Source organism: Corvus hawaiiensis, chromosome 1 (genome assembly GCF_020740725.1).
Source record: "Corvus hawaiiensis isolate bCorHaw1 chromosome 1, bCorHaw1.pri.cur, whole genome shotgun sequence".
NCBI classification, from domain to species: domain Eukaryota; kingdom Metazoa; phylum Chordata; class Aves; order Passeriformes; family Corvidae; genus Corvus; species Corvus hawaiiensis.
In genome coordinates this window covers 16,826,441-16,853,000 of record NC_063213.1, presented here as the reverse complement: position 1 = coordinate 16,853,000, position 26,560 = coordinate 16,826,441, and the positions used below count along the sequence as shown (strand labels likewise).

The 26,560-nt window shown below is 42.0% G+C and overlaps 1 protein-coding gene across 1 annotated transcript; it reads right to left on the bottom strand.

Annotated features, from left to right (window-relative positions):
• Window positions 1-1,602: 1,602 nt before the first annotated feature.
• LOC125321589 lies at window positions 1,603-18,690 on the bottom strand. Its single transcript, XM_048294670.1, has 4 exons — window positions 18,576-18,690; window positions 12,470-13,008; window positions 11,109-11,175; window positions 1,603-5,897 (listed from the first exon to the last, which is right to left on the bottom strand). The coding sequence occupies exons 2-4, from the start codon at window positions 12,929-12,931 to the stop codon at window positions 4,378-4,380; spliced, it is 2,049 nt and encodes a 682-aa protein (XP_048150627.1). The 5' UTR covers window positions 12,932-13,008; window positions 18,576-18,690; the 3' UTR covers window positions 1,603-4,377.
• Window positions 18,691-26,560: the final 7,870 nt, after the last annotated feature.

Sequence of the window (26,560 nt, the reverse complement as noted above, 5' to 3'; positions counted from 1 at the left end):
ATAGCATCTCCAAAAAGAAGAAACAGATGTACAATTTAAGATACTTGTAAAGTTTCTACTGAGAACACATGAGTTTTAACTTGGCCAGACCTTGACAGAAGCATAGCTGTGCTACTGCAACAGTCTGATCTGGACCCCACACAACACAATAAAAGCTTTCACATACAACAGAGAGCCTATGAAGCAACAAATATGAAGCAGGACAAATTTCTTTCTTCTCTGTGTTACTGGGGCACTAGCCATGACCAGGATAAAATATACTGCTCTTACGACAATTTTTATCTTCTCAGATCTGCTGTTTCAAACATGGGAACAGAAGGCAGGCAGATCTCTAGAAATGTCCACTGTTACTGTTCCTGTTTAGAGCCACTTCAGCAGGCACAGGTGACTAACTCAGGTAATATCTGTGAAATACTGACCCCAGAAGAGCCAGTGGTAAAAAACGCAAGAGTGCCCATTAGTCTTCCTCAGAACAGAACAAAAATAGCAATGAAGTTGTATCCTTTTATTTATCTCAGTAAAGTTCTCTTAAAACATATTACAATATAATATTAACAAAGGCAAGTGTCTAAACAGTATTTTTAAAACAAGGTAATATTTCAAAGCAGAAAATTTCATTAAAAGCACCACTAGAAAATAGTACAGTTTTCACAGTGTACTGCAATCTGCAGAGACCACAGAACAGAGGAACATCTGTAATATTAAAATAGACTTCACATATTCTGCCCCAGTTTGACTTCACTGAAAGCATAAAAAATTTGCATAGGTAATAAATATATCCAGGTAAAAGCCTTAAACTTGCAAAATGTTTCCCAATACAAATCAATGCTGGTTTTGTAAGCCAAATCTTTTTTCCTTTTGTATGAGCAACATTATACAACCTAAATTATTTTCCTCCTGTAATGGTCAAGTTTTCTGTAACAACAAGTTGCTCATTATCTTCATAACACAGTGAAATAACCACCTGCTTTCCTGGATGTATTAACTGAAACTCGTTCTGTACAGGTAGATTCCACCAGCCTCATACTTACTCTGTTACTGTGTGAATCCTTCCTTTGGAAACACTCTCTGGCAGAAAAGATTGAAGAGCCTGTCTCCAGCTGTTTTAACCATATTCATGAATGCATATCAAAAGATGCAAAAGTTTTTAAATGAATTCTGTACTTCACAGTATTATATTGTACTATTAATAGAAAGAAACCATAGGGAAAAAATTAATTAAAAAGTTCAAAATTTGTAAATATAATTAATAAGATACCTTTCAATAAAACATGCAGTTTATTACAGAAAATGGGATAAGTGCCATAAAATTAGCATTCATTGTGCATCGATTCCTCTTGAACTTTATCTTATTCAGGATCATAGTGCACCACTTAATGTTGCATGGTATGAGGCAATATATATCATTTTCATAGATGCAAAGGCTATATACTATGCCATTAATTAGGCTATCATAAATCCATAGTGATTCCAACATACTCACTCCAAATTCCTGTTGCTATAACCAAGGTCAGTGAATGTCCTGAACTACAAATACAGGCTTTTCTTTTTTTGAAAGGGAGAGATTCAAAAGCAGCACAATGATCAGCCTTTTCTTGCTTGAAATAAGGCTAATCTTGCTGTAAATTGCAATTAAAAATACATATTGGATAAGACTCTTTTTTCACTCTCTGAATGTCTTATCATAGATGACATGAGTAAAACATTATTAGATACATTATCATTACCAGATGGATGCAAATTACTGTGTTTCTGCCACTGTGTAGCTAAAAATTTACTCTGAATTTAAGGGAAATTCTGGGCACTCCCCACAGAATCCTCCAAAACATTTTACTACATTGAAGAATTAATACTCTGGAACCTCTCTCAGCTATAATAATGTTCATTTGTACCTTCCTTGTAGTTTCTGTATCCTTTAATTCTGGTGCATTTAAATGCAAGTACCACCAACATGCATAATACAGGATTGGAGCATCATTCTCTTCCCTGTTTAACTCCACTGATCTCACAATCTCACTTAAATGAAGCATGCTCATACAAATCATGCCATTAGATTTGCTATATGCTATATATAGGCAAATGTTTATTACATTCAAGTAACACTTGCACTTTGCTGAGGATGTACCAGATTATTTCTAACACCAGATTCTAATCTCTGCTACAGAGGTTTAAATCTAGAATGAGTCTTAAGCTGTCATTCTGGGGAGTGACAACCTTCAACAGAACTGCACAGCACAAACCAGCAAAGGATAATAAGGGGTTCTTTTTGTGAGAAAGTGACTTCCTTAACTTCTTCTAAAACAAAAACATAAGCCTGTAATTTCTAGTTTTCTCTAACATTGTCTCTCCATCAACTCTTAGCATAGAAATACCCAGCTGTGCTCTCTGCAGAGCTTCTCCTACAGCACATGCACCCTTCTACAGAAAGCAGAATGGATATGTCAGAAGAACTTCAACTCCTGTGCCATTTCATCTTTGTTCAGTCTCAGTAGACTCCAAGAGTCAAGTACCCAGAAAAACTGCTCTGCTCCCAGGTAACACAGCTCTTCTGTACACAACAGATATACATGCTTTTCACTCCAGAAGTCCTTCTCTACCACTACAAACTGTGCTCTGTAATGATTACTGTGCAAATGTTGAACACCTTCAATAAGTTTTAATTCATCCCTCCTTACGACCTTGCAAGAACGAATGAGACCCTGGTTACACACAGGCAGACTTTGGGGACACCAGGATTACTGGTTTGTGTACTTATTCTGACTGCAACACAATGCCCAGTGAGGTGTCCTGTGACAGGCTGCTTAGACTTTGCAGCTGAAAGCAAGCTGAAAGAAAAACTAGTGTTCTCTATTTGGAGCAGTTTGTCAAAAGCTTGAATCCTTGAGCATATTCTTGAAGAAAAAAAAGATGATGGAAAGGTAACTTCAGGTGTTAAGGACACAGTTATAATGTCACAAGCTGAAACAGTGACCAGATAGAAGTCTTGCACTTGGGTTCATTCTATTACAGAAAATTACAGGAGGCATTATACAGCAAAAACAGTGTAAGGAATTCCAAAACAGATTAAAACACAGCAATGTACATATATTTTAGATATACATACTCAGGCAGACATGTTAAAGTTATATCGTGCGTAATATTTCTTTTCAGTAGTGTTAATTTATGGCAGCCTGTAAGTGCATTGTTAATGTCCCTCTGCTATAGTTACATATGTGACACAAACATCTATCCTTTTATAGGAATGCTGAAAGAAAGCTGGAAAGAGATGTGACAAGGCACTTCATTTACTCCTAACAAAAGAAATGATAAAGGAGAGTGAAGAAGCATTTGTAGAGGAGAAAGGAGAAAATGGAAGCTGTCTACATAGTTTAGAAAAAGAAAGAATAGTTTGATGGAAGAGCTGGAAGAAGATAAAAATTAGTGTCAATGAATACACCAGTTCCTTGAATTAACTGACTGATTTGACAAAAAACAGAAAAGCCTTTTTAATGTAAGCACCTGTTCAGCAAAATAAACAGACTCGTGAATAATGGGCTTTTTGATCAGAAAAACATTTTGCTGTTTAAAAGAAATGGAATAAAAATTTGCTTAATTTTCAGAAGTCTAATTTTCAAGACATTCTTTTAGTACTTGTTTCTTTTTGCATATATACTCTTTCTTCTTAGAATAGACTTCCTTCCTTCTCCTTCTGCAACTTTTCACTGGCAAAACTAAAAACAGAGAAAAGCCTTCCCAAATTACTTAAATGCAGATTATTTCCAAAGGAAATTAGAGCAGTCATTAGTTCCACTGTTTTTGTTGTAAAAACAATGTTCTATTTTTGACCCAGTCCCTTTCCACAATATTAAGAATGTATACTCCAGTGTTGCCACATTATCACCTATTTGAGGCATGTTCTCTCCATTTATGGAAAGCACAACATGTTGTAAGTTGTAGAAAAAAATAGCCCCAAAGTACATTTAGTCTTTTTATTAGCCTGTTGCATGAAAAAAGTGAAAGCAGGTTTCAATTATTTGGCTGTGCTGCTTTCAGTTACAGTACTAAATGCTATTTACCCTCAGCTGCAATTTTTTGTGGTCCAGAAATAATCAATCTTAAGAGATTGCTTTATTAAAAACAAGGGAGTTTGATCTGAATTCAATGTTCCCCTGCCTGAAGATGACAACAAAATTAAAATCTTGGAACACCGAAAGCTCTTGTTTTCTTTAAATAGTGATCATTCAGTTAAGATTATATTTAAATATTCCTAAAATTGAGAGCATTTTGTGGGATGATCTGCTCAAGTCAACACAGTATAGTGTCAAATATGTATAGAATCAGAGTAGAATCCAAATACAATTTAAACCCCAATTTCATGCTAACTTCACTGTGCAGAAATTAAGATGAAATCCATAAAATAGATATACTGGTTCCATGTTCATGAGTGATCTGATTGATCCTTCCACGCACACAGTCAAGAGAAACTGATATCAGTGTTCCATTATGTACTTCAAAAGATGCACGGAGGGACACACTGGTCCATGTGCTTCCCTCTGGCATCTGACCTCCAATCTGCTGAGCAACTGCTGTGGGTTGCATGTGATCCATGGTCAACTGATTGAGAGTTACTTTGAGCACATTGCATGAATGGATTAGCTTTAAGTTAAATGCAAGGCTGGCAACTCCCTTTTCAGTAAAAATAAAATACTTCTGAGCAAGCTGTCCAGAAGAAACCAGCTGTATCTGTTTCTCATTGGATGACACCTGGGTGAAATCCAGTAGTTTGTTTCTCACAGCTCCAGTAGGCAGACCTGTAACAGAAACTGTGGCTGATATGGCACTAGAAACTGCTGAAGGGATCCAGATGAGGCTAAACATGCTAATTCCAGAAGTATCTCCAAAATACCGAACATTACACTGTGCAGGAGAAAGTATCTCAAAGCTAACCAGATCTCCAGCACCAACCTTTGTGGCCCCAGAAGCAGATATTGATGTGTCTCTGTAATTTACCCCAGATTTAAACACATTCATTAATTCTCCGTTGGTACCATTCCTATTGATATAAGAAACTAAGGAGAAGCCCTCCCGGACACATGTATGACCCATGGAATACAGTGCTTGATGAAACACGAATTTGACAACACCAGTTTCAGTGAACTTTATAGCTCTGCCATCATGAGATAAACTTAGCATATAAGGGTCAGAAACAGAAATTATTTTAAAGGTAGGTCGATAGTTGGTTTGGTAATGCATTGCTGTTGACATCTGTGCAGTGAGTGCCACAGCACCTGTGTCGTGGGACAACCAAAACAAACTGAGTGGGGTATTAAGATCATAAATATTCAAGTCTTTGCTTTGATTGCAGAATTGATTAGGGCTCCTCAAATACACAGAGAGAGTTTGGCTTGGCTCCACTTCAGCAGCACTGCTTAAACTAGTGCTCTGGAAATACTTTCCTTCTGGCTGCTCGATCCGAACACCACTCAGTTCATAGTCTTCCTCGCTGCCATTAAGCTTTAAGGAAAGTTGCAAGAAGTTCCTGCAGTTATGCTTTACTGCAAAATTTAGGTCAGTCCACAATAGACCATGTTGCCTGAATACCAGGCTGCTCCCTTCAGTGGATAGGATATCACAGGGAAGCTTTCCCTTTATCTTCAAGTTCAAGCCAGAGTAGACCTGAGAGATGCCAGACTTGACAGAGGGTAGAACAATGTTTGCAGCCCAAGACTCTGAGAGCTTGTTTTCACTGGCTGCTGAACAAACTGTGTCACTGACAGTGGAACAAGGCATGGCCACCATTCCATCTTCACACTTTAAACATGCTTGGCATTCCTGCATTTCCTTATTAAAGAAATACTCCTCTCCACACATTCCCAAAGCTGCATCTTTCTCAGCAATTCCAAGGCATCGGAAACCACCTGTTCACAGGAAATGGACTATTTTTATTGTTATACCTTTAAAATACTCAAAATAAGAACTCTACAGCTCCACATATCAAGTATCTTTGACAATGTATCTAATCACAAGGCAGAAAACAGAAGACAGTTTTGATGTTAGATCACTTTGTGCTATTTAAGGAACCTTAATAGCTTACAGAGGAAATATTAAGCATAACTCACCTTGTCCAAGCCAAGCACAATGGTTGGAGTGAAAAAAAGCTACACAGGGGCAATTCTAACCAAAACCTGTAATGTACCAGATACAATGATATTGCTCCAAAGACACTCTCTTCCTTCTGTGAGGTAAAAGGCATGGTGACTGGTACACTGAGCAGCTCCCTTCAACTAATGGAGAGTCCCCCTACACATGGCCTGCCCAGCCATGCTACAGGGTAGCCCTGCTGTCACAGTGATTGCTAAAGCAGAGATTTGCAACCCAAGGGACAAGGAGCCCTCGCATTCACTCCATATACAGTTTTTAAAAAACCTGCAAGAGACAAATAGGAAAACCAAAATGGTAAACAGAGGCTTAAAATCATTATGCAGCAGCCCACTCACTGAAAAAGTGGAAAACCACTGCCCTAAGACACAGGACACCAGTGGCTGTGACCAAGCTAAAGTAAAACACTGATGCAAACAGTGAGGAGAATATACATGTGGCGTTTGAAATTACTTTGTTTGACATAAAGCACTTTTGTGCTGTTAAATGGTACACTGTGACCTCAGTGGATCAAAGAATGCACACCAAAAAAACAGGCTTTAGAAACAGCCCGTAATTTTCTATGGCAATTTTCCAAGAGCACCGCCAGCTGCCAGTGCTTCCACCTGGAGCAACCAGAACCCAAAACCTTTGTGCATGGAGATTTCATGATGTAAATCAACACACAAGATCTCAGCCATCCTAAAGAATAATCACCTGCAGTTTGTGCCTCAAGACTTAATCACTAATGCATTTATGCTTTTTTACCACCATGATCAAAACTCAATAAGCATCTTTCTAATAGATCTTCTTAAATATCCTTTAGTATCTAGATCCTAAGTGATACATTTGCATTATTCTTTAGGTGGCAACTTCCTGTACCTGGGCTGGGATTTGCTCTAAGACTGGGACTACAAGCATTTGCATGGATCCCAACAAGCTGTATTTCTCCACTGCTAGCCCAGGGTGGGGCTGGCTATGCCAACTGCTGATGTAGACAGAAAAGCTCACCGCACTTGCTGCAAACTGCAAGACAGAGCAGTGCACACGCACCTGGCCCACAGGGGAGGTCAGAATGTTGGCTAGAATTCACTTCTGATACTACGTTACTCAGAGAACACCAGACACGGCGTTAATTTATACAGGCTGCATATATTCACCCTCGTATCACTTTGTCTATTTACACTTCATTCACTTAAGTGATGATTCTCCACTAACACCGATATGTAGGACTGTACAATTTATCATGTGAGAATATTCTTTCTAAGACTAAGTACCATTTCATCAAAGGAGTTCACTGAAGAACAGTAAGATTTTTTCCATCTGCAAAAAAGTCAAAAGAAACTTAACACTTTGCTCTCCTCTAAAAGTGTCTCATTTTTTTATGAGCAACAAAAGCCAATTTTTTCAACTAAACACGCTCTAGAGGTAGTACCTTAAAAAGTCCACAATCTTTCCCTTTGAAATCAGTTTTAACCATGATACATTTGCTCACATGACACTTCTCAACCACTTCTACTTCTCACATCACTGAGAAATACTGGACAAACTGATACTAAGTACACACATACAGCTGGTTCACATGGCAGAGAAGATTTTCAGTAGTGCCTAGGAACACTTTTCATGCTATTTTTTGCTTCAAAATATTTTAGTGTATATTTGAGTATTTACAAATACCATGTTTCACAAATACTTGTGATGGCTATATGCACTAATTTGCTGTCTAGCCTTTTACTGGGTAGATCTGCAGCAGGTGTTCCCTCTGTGCATACTTCAAATAGGTGACTTCAAAGCAGCACACAGGCTGCTTTTTGCTGTGGCCGCAGTTGCAAGAGCAGCACCCTTCTCTTTGCACAGAAGAGGTCAAGCAGCAAATGATAGCCAAACATCAGAAAACCAGCACAGCAGCATGCTGGCTTCCTACTGCTCTTTACCACTTTACCACTCTGCCACCTCTTCCTGGCTCCTTGCTCTGAGCATTGTTGCACCTGGTTTCACAGTGAGTAGTCCAGCTGTACTCAACCTGGATTTGTGAAATTCAGTCTTTCTGCCATTTCCCAGCCCTTGCTACTCATGGAAGCCAGGTAGTTGCAAGACAATTAGAGCAAACCATGCATCGATTTTTCTGCTGCTACTACTCATAGCTGCTTAATGCAAAGGTTACATTTGGGCAGATTAAGTACGGGAATCCCTCTCTTTTTAAATACTCTATGTCAAATTTGGATCATCATATATCAATATGGTTTATTACAAATCAGGGCTATCTGTCCAGGTTTTTATTCCTCTTCCCCCTGCATCCCACAGTAAGTTCTACAGTAGGTCCTCTTTATTTTGCATAGCATTCCAGGGAGAGTGCCTTTGGTTGATTCTATTTGTTGGATAAACAATCTGACCACTCTCCCCTGGTTACATAAGAAGGAAATCATGCACCAAACTCTATTTTCACTGATTACATACTCCTAACTGCTATTGAATCTTAATGACTAGCCTTCAATCAAATAACCTAACAACTCTCGTGCCACATAAAAATGAGAAAAAGCAGCAAGGGAAGAAGGTATGATGCAGAGGAAAGTGGAAGGGTGAAGAAAGAGAGGCTCCTAGTTACATGATTCTTTACTGTTATTTGCTCTGTCTCCCCTCACACTGTACATTGAACATGAGTTGCTACAGATGCAACAACCTTTGCGTGCAGCTTAAGAAACCACATTCAACATCTGGAACTCATATGTCACATCACATCCCCTTCTTCCCTTCATTACCCAAAACAGACATTCAGTTTCAGCCTTTCTTTTGACACGTTAATAGTACTAGTATAAGATAATGAGCTACCATGAACAGCCAGGCTGAAAGTAGCATTCGTCTCTAACAAAAAATAAAAGGAAATAAAATACTCTCTTCCACGACAGATGGGAATAACATTGACAGGACATCAATTCCTGTCCAGGTAATGATGCCATTTTGGGGTTTTTTTACCCTTTTTCTTTTATATATTCTCTGTATCCTTCACACATATACTTGTAGCTTTGTAGCTTCATATTGTAGCTTAGTTTCAACATTTTCCTAGGCTGAAAGACAAAACAAATTCCAGGATCCCTATGCTATCTTGGTTCTCCTTAGAAACCAAGGCTGAAACCTGCTTTCTAAGACATGCTTTTGTAAAGAGGGCCTGGAACTCATCCTGAGGGGAGAGAGTCTAGAAAGTACTAGAACCAGGGGAATTACTCCACCAGGCGAGTTTCTAATTGGGGGATTCTTGTCAGATATGCTAATTTGAAGAATGTATAAAAATTGTGCACGCGTCATGCAGGGTGTGCATCTTTGGCTTTCTCTACCAGATGAATTTGTGCACCTGAGAATCCTCATATAAAGGATTCTTACCCTTTTATCACCCTTATTGTGTCTGACTCATATTTTTAGGGCCAGAGAAAAAGCAACAGTGATGGGTAATAACTTGCTTACACACCATCATTAAAACTGGGAGCAGAGGAAGAAAGAGAAGATTCCTTTCCTTCCAAATACATTGCTACTGCTTTTCTGTGGTCTGACACACCATCAGTACCCATCTGTTTCTTGGCAGTATTTTGCCTTATGTTCCTCCAGCAGTTGTACAGACCCATTTTTGGAACCCACTGAATAAATTCATAACAGCCCTCCCTCTTCCAAGCCACAGACTAGAGCAACACCAAATTACTCCCACATTGGTGGCTCTCCTTTCCTAGGGTTGAGGCCTTGTGGGTTTCCATTCAACAAAACACCAACTCCAGCAAACCCAATGTCTCAGTAAAGAGACAAAGCCTTACACCTTTCCAATGCTCTGAGTCTAATTTTGTGCTCTAAACTGTCTTACCTCCAACTGTCCACTTCTAAGACTCTCTAAAAGTGTCTTCCCTCTTCTTTTGTAAGACTGACGGTATCTCATGTGCAGCATTTACCACATAAGGCGACACTAAGTGCTCTTTTCCTCTAGTCATTTCCATTTTCCTGTGGTGCTTGTAGTAACACCATCCAAACCAACACAATTCCTGTCCAGAGGAAGTCAGGACAATATAAGAAAACCCACACCCTCTTTTAACCCTTTCCTAGGGTCCCACTTTTTTCTCCACCAGTGACTGGATAGGAAAGGCACAAAATCACTCATAATCAGCTGAAAACAGCCCTTGCTCCTCAGAGAGGCCACCCTCTTCTTACAAGTTAGAAGCCTAGAGGAGGAAAAACATAGAATCCAGTGAAGCTCTTCCTGGGTTATTTGGCTGTGAGACCTCAAGTACAGGTCACAACTAGTGAAATGCTCTGACCACAGAGTTCCTTTCAAGGTTTTCTGGATGACCAAAAATTAGATCAGTAGAAAGAAACCTATTACCTGCATACAATTTTCTCAGTATGTCTATTAATTTTGCTCCTTTGTGTCTGACTGCCATGGGAATGTAATGAAGTCTGCAGTGCAAAACACCAGGCAGATCTGTTCTTAAATGTCTGAAAAACTCCCCCAAGTGTCCTCAAATGACGGAAACTGTTGATCTTTCCTCAGCATTTGACAATATTGTTGTTAAAGGAGAATAAGATTCATGAAGGGACGTCCTATAAGAGCCTTCATTAGATCAAGTCAGACACCTACCCCAGCTCACCAGAAAGAAAATGACAACTATTTTTCTCCATTAGGAATAATAACTTTGATTTTGGCCCTACTTGCACCAGCATAAACAAGAAGAAAATCTGGTCATAAGAGAAAATTAAAAACAAAGCATATAAATCCCCAAGAAAATAAGGCAAAAGGGACCATCCAATGCCTCTAGAGGATATTAATGTCCTAAATAGCCCATTGTCCACAGAAACTCCTATTACAGAAGAGTGTTTTTCAAACCCTTTGATTCCAGCAAGCTGTGCATGTCACTATTCATTAACATACAAGCCAGAGTCCTTATCTATTTATTTGGCCTGTTCCTGAAGATCTAATTATCCTCATTCTTTAATTATCAGAGAATATAACTTACCTGGAGTATTGAGGCATTTTATCCTCTCACCACAAATGCTTGGAGATTCAGTGCACTCATCTCTGTCCTGTAAATCACAAGAATCATATTGAAACACTTAAACACGACCACTTAAATTTGGAACAGGCATTTCAGGTTCTGTGACATCCATCTGTCCGTAATAGGTGTATGCAGGGATGGAGAAGGGGTTGATCCCATAGGCATGTTAGAGAAGGACAATTTCGATTTGGATTTGTTACCTGTTTTAACCAGGTATCTAAAAACACTGTGTGGTGCCCACAGAAAGCAAGCAGTGTGCAGATGAACTGAATGGAGGGGTTGCACAAGTAACACTTGATATGATGCACATCCCCAAGAGTGGTGCATCAATCAATTGATCTTAAGGACATTGCAAAAATCGAGACAGTTTTAGAATGGCTTTCAAGGACATTTAGTCTGGGAGGAAGCTGATAACCAAAACACACATGAAAAGTAAATTAGAAAGTAATATTCCCTGTCAAGGAGTCCTCCTTTCACCCTACAGCAGGAAGATGGGGAAAGAAAAACAGCCTACATTTGCATTTAAATGCTAGCACTGAAGAAAACTGAGGCTAGCAGAAAGGGAACTAGACAGACATTCAGGTTCTCAGTATCTGGTCCAGCTGGTCAGGCTCATGTTAAGCTAAGAATGGGGGGCAACACTTAGCAAACAAGACACTGCTTTAAAAAACAAGTTGCCCGTATATCTTTCCTAGGATTTCTAAATGACAGAAAGCAAACAAAGAAACATCTTATTTTGCTTGCGTGCTGGTTTTGTGTTGTATAATAAAATGTATTTTATAATAAAATGTACTTAACAATAAAAGTATCCATGTTCTATATATGTGTATTTGTATGTTATGTTTAAGCAGGAACTAGTTCTTACATTTGTTTTAACTGACAACTTTTGTTTCCAAACTTATAAATAAATGTCTGACTTATGCTTAGTAAAGCTTTCCTGTGCTTTTCAGATATGTCTAGAAGCTCCTGTAAGAGTGTAACAGGATTAAATAAACAAATTTAGCATGCATTAGTCTGAATGTTTTAGGATGTCTTTTCCTACCATGATGAAAAGAATCTAAGTCCTGCCAGCTGTCAGGTTTGGGAAAGTATCACACCAACCAGGCACAAACTAGTGCCTCATTTAGGACACTAAATGCTAAAGAGAAACCCACAAAAAACCTTCTGGCAGGCTTTGAAGTGCCATAGACCCATTCAGTAAAACACATGCTCCAAACTGGATTTCTCTAGCTCTCCAAGTAGTTATTTCCAGAATGTTATCCCAATATGTCCAACACAACGCTTCATAAGCAATAACTGAAAGATACAGAATTATGTTTCACCTGGCAAATCCGATCAGAGTTTGCAGAACACTCGGCCATTTGGAAAAAACCAGCAGGACACAATGTGCATTTTTCACATTGTGAAGGTGTCTTTTGGAAATTGCAAAATTCATCACTTTCACAAAGGCCACAGTCCAGCAAAGACTCCCCAGCATTAATCACTTTTGCATCCACTTCTACTTTATGCACAGAGTATGACTTCTGGAGGTGATTTCTGACCTGGTTCTGAAGTCCATGAAGATGACTTTCAAAATAATTTTGAATATCTTCTTGCAAACTCTGAAATGACATTTGTTTCACTGTATCAAAAAGCATGCCATACTGGACTTTGATCAGATCCATTTGCTCATACATTTTCCTTTGCTGTTCAAGAATCTCCTGTTGCTGGCTAACCAACACATGCTGCTGTTCAGCAAGTTTTTGCTGCAAATCAACAATTATCTGCTGTTGGCTTTTTAGCATTTCAGTGAATTTCTCGTGCCCTTTTGCAAGGTGCAGTTGTAGTATTAGGGCATCTTCAGATGGAACTTCATTTTCTCCTGAAATACAAATGATGAATTATTGTCCAAGCTTGTATTATCTCTTCAAAAGCATTCCAATTTTAGTAAGTTAATGAAAAGTCTCACTAAATTCAAGTCATCATTGTAAGGTCAGTTCCTTTACTACCTTTGAAGCCCCTTCATGGGACCAGAAGGTCTTCCAATTCATAAGCAACTTATGAAATCATCATCTGCCCCTGCTTCAGGGCATAAATTAATCATCACATCAATAACAGATTAATCCTTCCTATGTACATGTTCAAACACAGTAAAGAGTAAATGGCCAATTTGCACTGTAGAAGTGATAAAATGAGGTGATAAAACTTGCTGCCAATACCAAGCTGTTAAGGGTAGTAAAAGTAAGGGTCAGTTGCAAATAGCTGCAAAAGGAATCTATGATACTGAGCAGCAGCAATAAAATGACAAAAAGAAGTTCAAAGGGGATAACAGTGAAATGAGGTTCCCACTGAAAAAGAAATCCAAGTTGTTTTAGATCAAATGTCATACTTGTAGATTACTATTACCCCTTGGAAATAACCTTGAGTAATATATCTAGATATAGATGTTGGGCTACAGAGCCATGTAATCATCAGTTCAGCGCCCAACAGTGCAACACAACAGAGGTCAAAAAGGCAATAAAATGCCAGAATTTTAGAAGAATAATGTATAACAGAAGATAATATATCATTATGACATTATATTAATCAATAGAGCATCTGAATACAGCATGCAGTCCTGGTTCCCCATCTCAAAAAGAAGTACAGAGGAACTCAAAAGTTCACAAAAAGGGCAGCAAGGAAAATCTAACATATGATACTGCTGCAACATGAGAAAGTAGGTAAGACTTTTCAGGATCAGGAAAAAAAAAAGAAACCAAACAACTGTGCTATATTACAGGTATCCTAAAGCAAGTAAATATGGAAAGACTCTTCAGTCTTTCTTCCAATACAAGAATTAAGGGACATTAAATGAAGGCAGCAGTTCCATACACACTAAAACTTTAAAAATAAAATCAATTTGGGGCTAAAAGATCTACAGACATCAATCAGACTCAGGAAATCTAAGCAACAAACTGTGGGAGCTGGGAAAATGATCTAAGAAAATATCATGCTATACTTTCTACAGTACCTGCTGCTGGACACTGCCAGAGAGACTCCTGAATCCATACAATTACTCATCTGTTCTTATGCAGCACTGATTTTTATTCTTATAAGCACAGAGCATGAAGGATGACACAATGAAAAGAGACCATATCCAGTTGCTGTTTATGGTTCCCAAAATATTTTGCTGTTTGGTTATTCTTACTCACAGCATAAGGCACACATTAATTTTTATTTTTCAGTATTAAATATTAAAGTAGTTTGCAGTATACTGGATTTGAGAAAACAAAGACCAGGATAAGACAACAAAACCCAGCTCCTGTGCATTCCTTCTTTTGGGATGCCAGTTTTCCATCCGAAGTAAGGTGCACTCCCAGTGCTGCTGAGAAATAGTGGGGTCAATGGGCTCATCTGATTTGAAATGGGACTACGACTCTGCACTCCAGCACCTTCACTTGGCCAAGAGAAGTGGTGGTTCAGCTGCAGTTGGCAGGAGTCTTCCAAATAGTAGGTGTGGTGCTGGTGATACTGGCTGAAAAGATGATGCAGTTGTTTGTGTAGCCCCCGCAGATGTACAGGCAGCTGGTGGAGAGTGACAGCCATCTGCCTCATGCACATGAGCCTGCAAACATAGACACTGTGCTGGGAATCAGCTCGAGCCCCTGGTATTGGCCTGTACCTTGGAGGGCTGCTATCAGGCACAGCCTTCAGCAAGTGTTCAAGAGGGCTGCACCTCATGAGAATGGGGCTTTTTAATAAGCTGAACAAGACTATTCAGTTCACCAAACACAGTTTTCTCCAGCAGCTTAACTAGAGCAGGGATATTTTAATTGCTAAAGAATCACTGCAAATCTACTCAGGCACTGTCACTAAGCTGGCAGTCACAGGCTGAGGAGGGCCACCAGGTCTCCACCTATGCATGGTGAATTAATTCAAGTAGGAAAATGGCCTTTGGGTCACCTAGGCAGCATATTCCAGCTCCCCTGCAGTCTGAGGAGAGGTCAATGGCAAAGAAACATCCCATTCAGCTGGTATTAGTGATGTGCTGAAATGGAAACTTGACGGAAATATTCCCCTAAAAACAGGGAAAGACAGGAACAGTCACTGACTTGTCTCTTGAATCATTGAATCACGGCTTGTGTTGGAAGGGACCTTAGAGTTCATCCAGTTCCAGCCCCCCTGCCATGGGCAGGGACACCCTGCACTAGACCAGGTTGCTCAGAGACCCATCCAACCTGTCCTTGAACTTCCTCCTGGAAGTCCAGGAGTGGGGCATCCACAGTTTCTCTGCACAACCTGTTTGGTGCCTCACCACCCTCGCAGTAAGGAATTGCTACCTAATATCTTACCAACTCCAACTGATGCCTTTGCCTGGTCTTAAAATCAAGAGTCATACATGGTTAGAAGGGGAAAAGAGATTTTACCTTGGTATTTATTTTAAGGATCCTTAGGTGTACACATCCAGGTCATATGCATCGAGATGCACCCTGCCGAGTCTATCTCTGAGTCTCTGTGTCTCTGTGTCTCTGTGTCTCTGTGTCTCTGTCCCCTCCCCAACATTGGGTATAACATTATAGGTTTTACTAATTAGCATATCCATCAAAGATGCCCCAATGAGAGGCTCAAGTGAGCCCCCCCTCCCCAAGGAGCCTTCCCCTGGATGGTTCTATCTTGGTTTACAGAATGTGTTCTGGAGAGGACCTTGGGGTCTGAGGCACACTGATCCCTAACTACGAAGCTTCTAAAATGTTTAGTCTCTTAGCTTGACAAACAAGTCCAAGAATGTAGGCAAAAAGCACTAGGAATACAGAAGTTGTAAAAAGGTATAACAGGGGTATAAAAGAAAAGGCAAAAATCTTGATGGCATCACTACCTTTCAGTTGGAAGCCATTTCCCCTTGTCACGGACATTACCTCTGTTTGAGTTGCAGCTCTCCCCAGACAACTGTAAATACATTTCCCCAAATTAAGAGATCTAGTTATCACTTTTTTTTTTTCTGTTTGTTTTAGTAGAAAAGCCATGCTGGAATTACTATACAAACCATGCTCATTTGCAAGACTTATGACTCCAGCTGCCAATGGGGATTGGACAACATATTCTCTGCACTACTGCAGGACACCCACTGACCTGTGCTCAAAAGAAGATCTCAGGGAAACACAGAGAATATTAGAAGATGCAAGCAGAGCAGAATGCTGGATGCTTGCCTATACATTGACTTGAAGGAAACCAAAGACAGTCAACAAGCCTTATTTTTTTCTTCCTGTTGCCAAATACATGGAATTTCTGCTAGATGTTGATGAATTCAGTATGCTGTTCTTCCACTCCTAGGAGGGAAAGCTGCCTTATGAAGGTCTGTGTCGAGTCCTGTCTTTGGGATGGGCAAAACATGTACATATGTCCTTTGTCCAGTCTGGACAGAGCGTGTCTACAGCAGCTCATTCACACCAACTGCAGCAGTGGGCACAAGGCAATAGCAGTGAGAGAGGAGAACTTCTGAGGATGGTCCTCATCTGAAAACTCACATAGAAGCTTGTGTGTTATCACAGGTTTGCTCACTGTGTGCTTCCATGCCGACAGTGCCTTCCATGAGATCCCATGGTTTAGTGGGCAGTGCGGTACGCTGCTTTCTCTCCAATATATAGAACACTTCTCTCTGCCACAGGAAGGTGAACGCACAAATCCATGATCACCACTGCCCATAATCCATTCTTGACGCATTCAAGAATTTTGTTAAGCGAAACTTCTAATCACACTTCTGTTCCTCCAAGACTTCACCCAGCATAAGGCCTGCAAAGAGTATAAAATTGAAAGAGCGAACTCCTGAGTTGTGCTTCCAAACTCCTCAACATCTTCACCCTCCAACCCTTCAGCTTTAATTCCTCTGACCCACATCAGAGGGGACAGAAGACCTAAACCTAAGGCCCAGGAGATGCAGGTGCATGTAACTCACCATGTTAGTTGTAACTGCTGATGGTATTGGAGACTGGGCAGCACAGATTGATCCAAGACAGACAAAGAATAAGATGATGTTTGAAGAAAGAGGTCACACTGAGCTGGATGCTCTTTGTAAGACTTGAATGGAGATACAGCATGTCTGTTTCCAGCACCATCCAAAAGTATTACTCTTTTCTGTACAAGCACAATGCTCTTACTATTTGCCAAGGCTTGTAAAACACAGAGAAGGATTTTGGTATGGACAAAGAAAATGAAAATATTCTGGGTTCTTCAGCAAAACAGATGGCATTTATGGTGACAGTATGAAGAAGAGTATGCACACAAGCAGAGGAAATGGAGGTTAATCATACTGACTTGTTTTCTGTCCACCTTTGGTCATGGAGCATACAGAAGTTCTGTAAGACATCTGGGGACAGTTTCAGGCAAGATGAAGGCAGACAGTGTCACTGCATTAGGCACAGGGAGGCTTAAATGTCAGTCCGGGTCTGGAATCACCAAGTGCAGCAGTCTCCTTTGGAGGAGATGTCTCTTCACTAAGTAGACCTTGGCAACTTGTAGGCTTGGCATGTGCTCTGGAGTCTGAAGCAGCAACAGTGCTCATATTTGCCACGCAGATGTGACAATGCTTAAATTACCTTCTTCATGCTTATCATTAGCTTTTAACATCAATGGGAAATAAATCACCCTTCCTAATATATTTTATATCTTTCAGACAAGGCATTAAGCCAGAATCCAAACTGTTTTGTGGTTATTAAAGACCTGTTTGTGCTCTTCATGTCGGTAAATCCACAAATCCCTGACACTTAGATACACCTTCTGCTGACCTGAGTGTAAGCATAGACATACCTGGCTTCCTACAAGGATACTGAATTCACCAGAGCTGTGCTTGTCAATGGACAGGCAAGTGTTTTGAATGATGTACTGTAAGACATGCTTTACAACTTTTTCCCCCCTCGCTATTACAGCAAGACAGTTTGGCAACAATAGCAAGTTTCTTCCCAACGGCACCAGTCTGGGTGTGCAACATGCACCCACCCCACGGAAGCCTTTTACGATGTTGCTAAAAATTAAGAACACCAGAAATACCAGACTGTGAAGAGACTTAGTGCTTAAAAACAGCACTAAAAAAGATTCTGCCACGTTTCATCAGCTCTAGGTCTCCTAGGTGCACGTGTTTATGGAGGGGAGATGAAGGGGAGCAGAGAGAGGAGCCACGGCAGCAATTCTCTCACGTGGTGTGAAGACCACTGTCAGATTTTCTTCCTAACTCTCCCAAAACAAGGTCTGGTGCAGTCGCTCAGGCAACCCTGTGTCCGGGCTCCCGGAGGTGCTGAAGCCCCTTGGCCCAGCAGACACCCGCCCCGCTCGAGGAGACCCAGCACCCTGCGGCTCTCCGTGACCACGAAGAGCCTTCTGCGGGCTGCAGGAACCCTACGTGCCACGGCAAGGGGGTGATGGTGTGGGGTGTGGGATGTGCCTTCCCGCCCCCGGGCCCCTCATGCCGCACCGCACCTGGCTTGACGTCGCAAGTGAGCTGCACCCCCAGGGCGCCGCCGCCCCGCTCGGTAGCGGCGTGGGCAAAGTCGTCCCCCGCGAACTGGGCGGCTCTGTCGGCGACGCGCAGCAGAACGGGCTCGGGGCAGCCCTCGGCGGGGGCGGCGCAGCCCGGGCCGCGGGGCCGCGGGCGCAGGCGGGGCGGCAGCAGGCGGCACTCCAGGCCCTGGCAGTCGCGGCGGGTGGCGTTGGCGGCGCAGTCCCCGCCGGGGCAGGCGGGCGGCGGGGCGGCGGGCGCTGCTTTTCCCTGCGGCGGCCGCAGCGGCGGGGCGGTGTGCAGGAAGGAGCGCGCCGGGCGCCCGGCCCGTCCGCCGCAGCGGGGTCCGCGGCAGGGCGGCGGGGGCGCGGAGCCGCCCTCGCACGGGGGTCCGCGGCAGGGCTCGGCCGAGCCGCCCCCCGTGCCCAGCAGCGAGAGGCAGACGCCGAGCCAGCAGCGCGCCCACCACAGCCGTCTCCCCGGCATCTCCGGCCGCGCCTGCAAGAGAAGAGAGGCCGCGATGGGTCAGGGCAGATGCCCCTCTGCCTTCGCTCTAGCCCGGGGTGCGCAGAGCAGGGGAACGCCGCCCCCCATATCCCTCTCTCCCTCCGTTCTGCAGGTACCGTCACAGCATCCCAAATCCAGGAAAAACTTTTCACCCCCGTCCCGTCCCTCCCCGGCGTCTCCCGGCGTAACCTGCGGGAAGGTGCGGGGCGGCGTCCGGAGCAAGTGCGGCCTCGGGGCTGTGCTCCTCGCAGCGGCTGCCCGCAGCGGGGACCAACCTCCTCCGAAAGCTGGAGGGGAATGGAAATGTGCAACATTCCTGGGGCTTCGTTAGCATCAGATTTCCCAAGCGCCTCCCTTTAACTCCTTCGCTCCTCCAGCCCATGCCGGCTGCCCGGGGCAGCGGTGGGACGGAGGCGGGGGCTGCCCCGTGGCTCCCGCCGGCTCCGGCTCTCCCGCCGGCGTTTCTTGGCGGTGTTATCCCACGCCGCCCAGCCAGGGATATGTACCTGTCTTAAAAGGTTGGCTTTCATTCCGAGTGGTTTTACTGTGCCTCAAAAAAAAAAAAAGAGAGGAAGAAACCCCAAAAGCCAAACAACCAAAACCTCAAACCCAACAGGAGTAAAGTTCACACGCGACGCAGTTTCCAATAAAGAAAATTTCACGCGGCCGAAAAAGTTATGGGTAGTTTGGATTTCTTGGTTCCCACTTCTATCGTCAGGAACCGACATCGAAGATAATCACGACCGCAGCTGCCGTCTTCTCTGGGGCTACCGAGGGCCGCAGCAGAACCGAAGAGAAGGACCGATTTTGAACTGATCAGCCATGCGGCTGTGGCCGTGTGCATTTGCTTTCTGATAACGCAGCTTCCCCGGACCCTTTCTGGCAGCGCTCACTCCGAGGTGTGAGGATCAGCATACCTTTCAAGTGCTCCGAGGCGTGAATAACTCGCCGCAGCAGGAGCCACCTCTCTTATCTAATCTCTTCCATATGCTACCGCGGGAAAGCGACACCAAGTATGTGTCCAGTTCAGCACTAACTGCGATGCCTCTTTGGGAAGCTGGCCAGCACAGATACAATAGCTACGGACAGAAAAACAATTACGGAAAATACTATTTATTGATTCATTAGCTTCAGCTTCCTTCCATCCACGGGCTCACACACATGTAAAACCTCTTCAGAGTATCTTTGCAATGCTCTCACACAGTCCCTTTGCTATCACTTACACAGGAAAGAGGAGAAAGAGCATTGTTTTATTGGTTGGGTTTTTTTGGTTTTGGTTTTGTTTTTTTTTTTTAATTCAGGCTGATTCATTTACCGTTTCCCTTGCTATTGGGAAAGCACACCAAATACATCACTTGAAAACTGGCTTGTCATTTTTTGACTAAGCATTACTTATTTTGAAAACACTGGCTTGTCAAAACTGAAATGCCCTGTGCAGCAGCAGCAGCAGCAGCAGCAGCAGCAGCAAAGGTTTCAAGACACAGGGGTTGTAGCCCCTGCTGAATTCTGCAGGATGGGTGACCTGCCAGGTTGTAGAACACCTGCCTGAGACAGGGATATCTGTCAGCTCTGCCAGACCAAATCCCACATGAAATGCCCAGCAGTTCCTAGGCTCTTTGCTTTGACCTTCAACTGAAGTAGAATTCCAGGGTCAACTGCTCCTGAGAGATCCTGTGTTTTCCTATGGCTTCCAGTAGCTCTACAAAAAGCCATAGAATAAATGGAGATCAGCCTCCACAGTTTGTCCCTCCAGGGAATCTGCAGCCCAGCTCTGGTAGTATGGAGCTCTGCATGAGCTAATTTTTTCTTCTGAATTAATACCTGTGTATTTTCTCTAGTTCTTTGATAGGTTTTGCAGCCAATACATTGCTACCACAGCTGTATTATTTTGGGGATCTGTGCCAGTGCATATAAAGCTACATGAGATAAAAACTCATCTTTGGATCATCTTCAGAAATGCCATAAAACAGGCTATAGAGTTGGGGATGATTCCCAGAGCAGCTACACCTTCAGGCTAATAATTCATGAAATGACATGAGACATGATGTTCTCAGACACTACACAAATCAAGAGCAGCTCTCTTGAATTTGAGCTCTTTATATACTGATGCAAAAAATAAGAATAGAATTTACCTTCAAACCTGAACCTCAATAATAATCTTTTTCAGGAAAAAAAAAAAAGCTTTTAGATAACCAAATATCATATCAGTAATAGTGCCAGCAAGAGTATTGATTCACACATTTGACTTTTGAAGTGTCTGTAGCACAGAATGCAGCACTGAGAAATGCTGCCATTGGTTTGACAAGTAGCATAAACACATGTATGCCATCCCTTATGGCTGAAAAGCTGTGCATTCATTGAATGGGGTGGGTGATGTATATTAAAAAATATGTTCTGCTGGTGTCTAGTATAGGGCATATCAGCTATATGATGTTATTTGTAAGTACTGTCTACTGGTGCATAGGTACCAGAATCACCCAGCAAACCTGCTGAACATCCAAACTGAAGTCAGTGGCCTTTTTGTAAATACCCATAAAGCTTGCTTTCCTTCCCTGTGCAGGCACTGTGTAAGCACGGAGAGTCCCTACTTCATGTGTTTCAAAGATGGTTTGGTGCAACGCTTTTCTTTTTCATGGTATTTTTCAGATTCGCTGTGTTCACTGGGACAAAAGGAGCGACTCAGATCAAAGAAGTAAGGGGCTCCTACATCTACACTATGTGCAGTTTGGGGAGGGTTCTTCAGACCTTCTAATGATTAAAATTCATACAGAACTGGTCTGTACAGCTACATCCCCGGTCAGGCACTGGTACCTGTTTGGTGTCTGTCCAGAAAAGATCATATGCTGTTAGATTCCCCCAAAAAGCACCCTCTGCAAGTGACAAAACTGAATGCAATAGGCAAGAAAGACTGGGGTAATTGCTGCAAAACAGCCGTGCTGCTCTGAACCAGCACACAAACCCAGAAAGAACCCAAACCCGATTTACTTAGCCCCATCTTCAGATAGACGCAGCAGCTCTATCGCTCGCCGTGCAGCGGGAGGTGGGCTTCTTCCGTCTCGAAATCCATCTTACCGAGGCCAGCGAGACCCTTAACGGAGCATCGGCATCTCCTGTAGGCCTGCGGAGCCCCTCGGGGGGCAGAGGGGCCCGTGGCCTTCCCGGGGCGGGGCGGCAGCCGGCAGAGGGCAGCAGGGCCCCGCGCCTGCCCGGCGGACACTGTCCCCATCCCGTTCCCGACATTGTCCTCATCCCGTTCCCGACCCTGTCCCCATCCCGCCCGCGACCCTGTCGCCGTCCCCGGCCCGTCCCCGGCCTGTCCTGTCCGGTCCCCGCGCCGAGCGAGGAGCTCGCCTCTCTCGCACTCCCCCGCCGCTCCCGTTCGGGTTCGCTCCCCGCGGAGGTGCTCTGACGTTTCTCGGGGCCGTGCGAAGGGGAGACCCCGGGAGGACGCACCGCATCCTTAGAGGCCATTAGCTTTGACCAAACCTCACCGGCACATTTTCTCTACTTGTTTGTTTGTTGAGGCAGCTGGATGAAGTAAAATGTTCTTTCTTGTGAGGTTTCTGCATGAGCCAGTATTTTGAAAAAGTCTGGACAACCTGCATTAAGCATTTTTGAGTAACATTTGGAGTTGGATAATCTTTTGCAATACGGATGACAAAATCCATCCAAAGCAGTCACACATAACACAATTGCTCAATATGATTTACTTTTCTTAAATTTCTAGTTTAACCAGGCAGTTTTGGAAAAAAAATCCCTGCCAGGTACCCAAATCTAAACCCTACATTATTTTCCCACCTTTCGTAATCTTTTACAATAGCAAAGTTCAACAATTATTTGATCCTGCAGGCTTTGCAGACATGCTTAACTTAGCAATCTGAATCAATACTACATCCAGCAGCACTGCTTACAGTGCATACCTTTCTGGATACGCATTTTTCTTTAATCAAAACCTGAACCGGAACAAAATAAATAGTTTTATCTGGTTGTTTTCGATTATTTATTTTTTTACAAGACTTTGTTTTATAGGCTAAAATTCCAAGTATTACTGTCATTTTTAGTAAATGTTGGTTTCCAAAGAAGATTGATAGTTAAATAAATATTCCATGAACCAGATGAAAAACCTGGGAGTAGTTTTGAGTTTTCCTATTAAAGCTAATGGGATTTTTGCATGAACATTAGCTAAGAAAGAAAAAGAAACTAAGGAGAAACAAATCCTGCCAGAAAGTATCTAACTTGCTATAAGGCAGCATTTGAAACACTCTGATTTTGCTCAATGCCTTGTATCCTTCACTGTTTCTCAAAACATTATCACATTTAAATCCCAAGGTGCTTTCAGTATTTTCAGAACTGCTAAGTTTCCTATTTAGAAATTCTTTTTAACATCCACTAACCTTCAGGCTTTATTTCTAGAATGGACTTCAATAAACTAATTCTATACATTGTAAACAGATTCCTAATCAATGTATAGATGAATTAATAATACTTGAACTGGTAATAGTCCATGTTAAGGGATTGACAAGTTTTGCCTAAAACAGCCATTACCAACAGTTGCAAATACAGAATGGATAGACCTCAAACTTTTATTCCTTCCTTCCTTGAATGGTTTTGTGTCATGCAAAATGGCATGCAATGATATCTGTGATGACTAATTTGCCTGTAACTATACCTTAGAGGACTAAACAACTAGATGAACAGAGGAGAGAGCCATGTCACTGAAGCAGTACTTCTCTCTGCTATGCCCTCCATAAAGAACTAGCATCAAATCTCAGAAGATAGTCAGCCTCCCTTAGATGTCTAGACTGTCATCTCTTTACAGGTAACAATTTACCATCTGATTGGCATGGGAAATTAAATGGAAACTCACAGCTGTCCAAAAGGAGAAGATGTAGAAATTCCACTGAATAATGACAATAATAAAACAAAAGCCCCCAAAGATTTCAGGTTTCATGAAAACAATAAAAAAGGGAAACAGTATAGTTCAAAGGATATACTTTACTGTTGTTAAGTTACACACAAGAAGAAGTTGTTACCTTGGCATATGGATACTGAGAACTGGAAAAAATAAGAGAATTGTGAGAAGATCAATGCCAAAGATCTCAGATAACGCATATTGCCAATCTCTACCTGCACAGAAGCAACAGCAACAATTCTGCAGTGTAGCTACAAACAAATGAAGAATCTCCATTTCTAAGTAAGTTTGGGAATTACCTGTTATCCAAACAATTTTAGGGAATCACCTGAAATAATTTTTGTGTAAGTTCATTTTAAAAAGCAGATCAAATTAGTCTGGTAGTACAAGTTTAGTATTTTGTGACTTCTATGGTAAAAATAGTACAAAGACAGGAAATACAAATGTTTTTTTCTAGTTGCTGAGAGAAAACTAGATCCTTTTCACAATGTACTTCTTAATTGTACTAAAACTGAGCAGCAAAATGCACACACCACAGCTTGAAACTAAGTGCATTTAATTGTTTCCACAGCCCAGTGTAGTTTCTCTGCAAAAGGGTCTGCTGCCTCATATTAGTGTGCTAATGTGCTCTGCACTGGCCCACAGGGCTGCACACAGCTCTGCAGACCTGCTCTGTGTTGCAACCGCTTCCTCCAAGCGAGCTCTATCTGCCCTGTGGATAAGCCTTCAGGCTCTCAGACTTCACATAATCTAGGGTTTTACAGCTGGAGTGTACTATGAATACTTTGAATTGGTCAGGGCACAGACTTTGCATTTTCTGAGAAATCTTACCAGTTTGAAATCTTAATTTGTCCCAATTTAGAATGAAAACTGTTAAAACATTTCCTAGGAAATAGACATTCCACTAACAATGTCATTTGGTTAACGAAGATCCATAGCATTTCCAAAAAGCAACAATTTCTTCCAAGAGTGGTGGAGCCCCAAATACCAGGAGGTCCTTGTATTCCTGGATCCCTGAGACAAGGAAGAGGTCATCACACAGGAGTAGATCTGACCGAATGGAAAACTGGCAGCTGACCTGCCTTGCAGAGGACTATCAAAAGTTATCTGTATTCCATTATAAGGCTCACTGAAATAAGCTTTCATGAAATGTTTCACTCTCAATGAACCAGCAACTTCTGACAGAAAACATGCCAGCAGAATGGTGTTTCCAAGAGATGCATTCACAGCTGGATGACACAATGATAAAAACATCTCAGACTTGGCTAGACTAGCTGATCAGCATTAGTTCAGTGCTACAAGTCTCGGCCTCCTGAAATAATAATAATCTTTGAGTCACCTTCTGTTCCCCTAGTTGCTGACTGCACTCTTTCAGTAATGCCACATGAGCATTAGAAGCACAGCACAGAATCCTTGTTAATGGTTTCATACTTGGTTAGAGAGAATCTCTTGGACAGACATTTTTGCATTTTAGTTTGAAGGCTTGTACGTAAATACAGATCACCAGGCTGCCCAGAAATTCTCCTGATCAAAGCACCCTAACAAGGAGTCTTGCCTTTTTCCTCAGGGTCCCTATATCATGGTAATGGGGAAAGCATGCAAATGATGAGGGAAGATTTCTCTTGAGCAGCTCTAGAGCTAAGTTTTGGAAGACCTTATTGTGTTCCCAAGATTTCACACAGAAGATCTACTGAGAGAAGGTGTGCTTGATGTACATCACACCAGTGTACATTCAGGCTACCAAGAACTGTGGAGCAGGGTCACCAGCTGGACATAAATAATGTGTTTTAAATAAATGTCAGCAAGCGCAAGAGATATCTAACTCATCCACCCTAACTGCTATATTTCCTTCCATATAATGTTTCTTATGGCCAGAGGACAACCTCAAATCTAACCTGTTGTCTCTGTTTTTCATTACAAGAGTAGCAGAAACTGTCATTTACTGGTAATACTCTCTCAGATTTTCCCATTATAAAATCTGGTTTGAGTTTTTTTATACTTTTGTCAGTTTTTAACTGTTTGGATCAATACATACTCAGGTGTTTGCAAAGAATGTGACAGAAATTAATTTAAATCAGCAGCCTTAATTCTGGCATTTCCCAAGTCATGAAGGTTTTATTTACAGCCTTAATAAAAGCTTTTGTTTTGTACATACTTTTATGTTAAATATTTGGTATAAAATAAATCGTGGACAGGTTACCACCTATCAAAACTCCATGGCCCCTGCAAAAGTAAACATATATAAGTATGGTATAGGTTGGACTAAAATGTACCAAGTACTCTTGGAACATCAAAGAGCCTGAAGGGAAAATAGATGGTGGTTAAAGAAAATATTTTTAAAAGCTAATACGAGTGAAAAATGAGGAAAAGGTCCTGGATTCACTAGAGTGAATGGTAAAGCACCCACAGCTATAAATGGTGTCAGGATTTCATGCAGAAAATCAAAGCAGAAAAAAACCCCAAACCCTAGAAAATCTGGAACTGGCTGGGTACAAGACTGGATTCATTATCTTTAAAAGTCTTCAAATCACAGAACAACATTTTTCT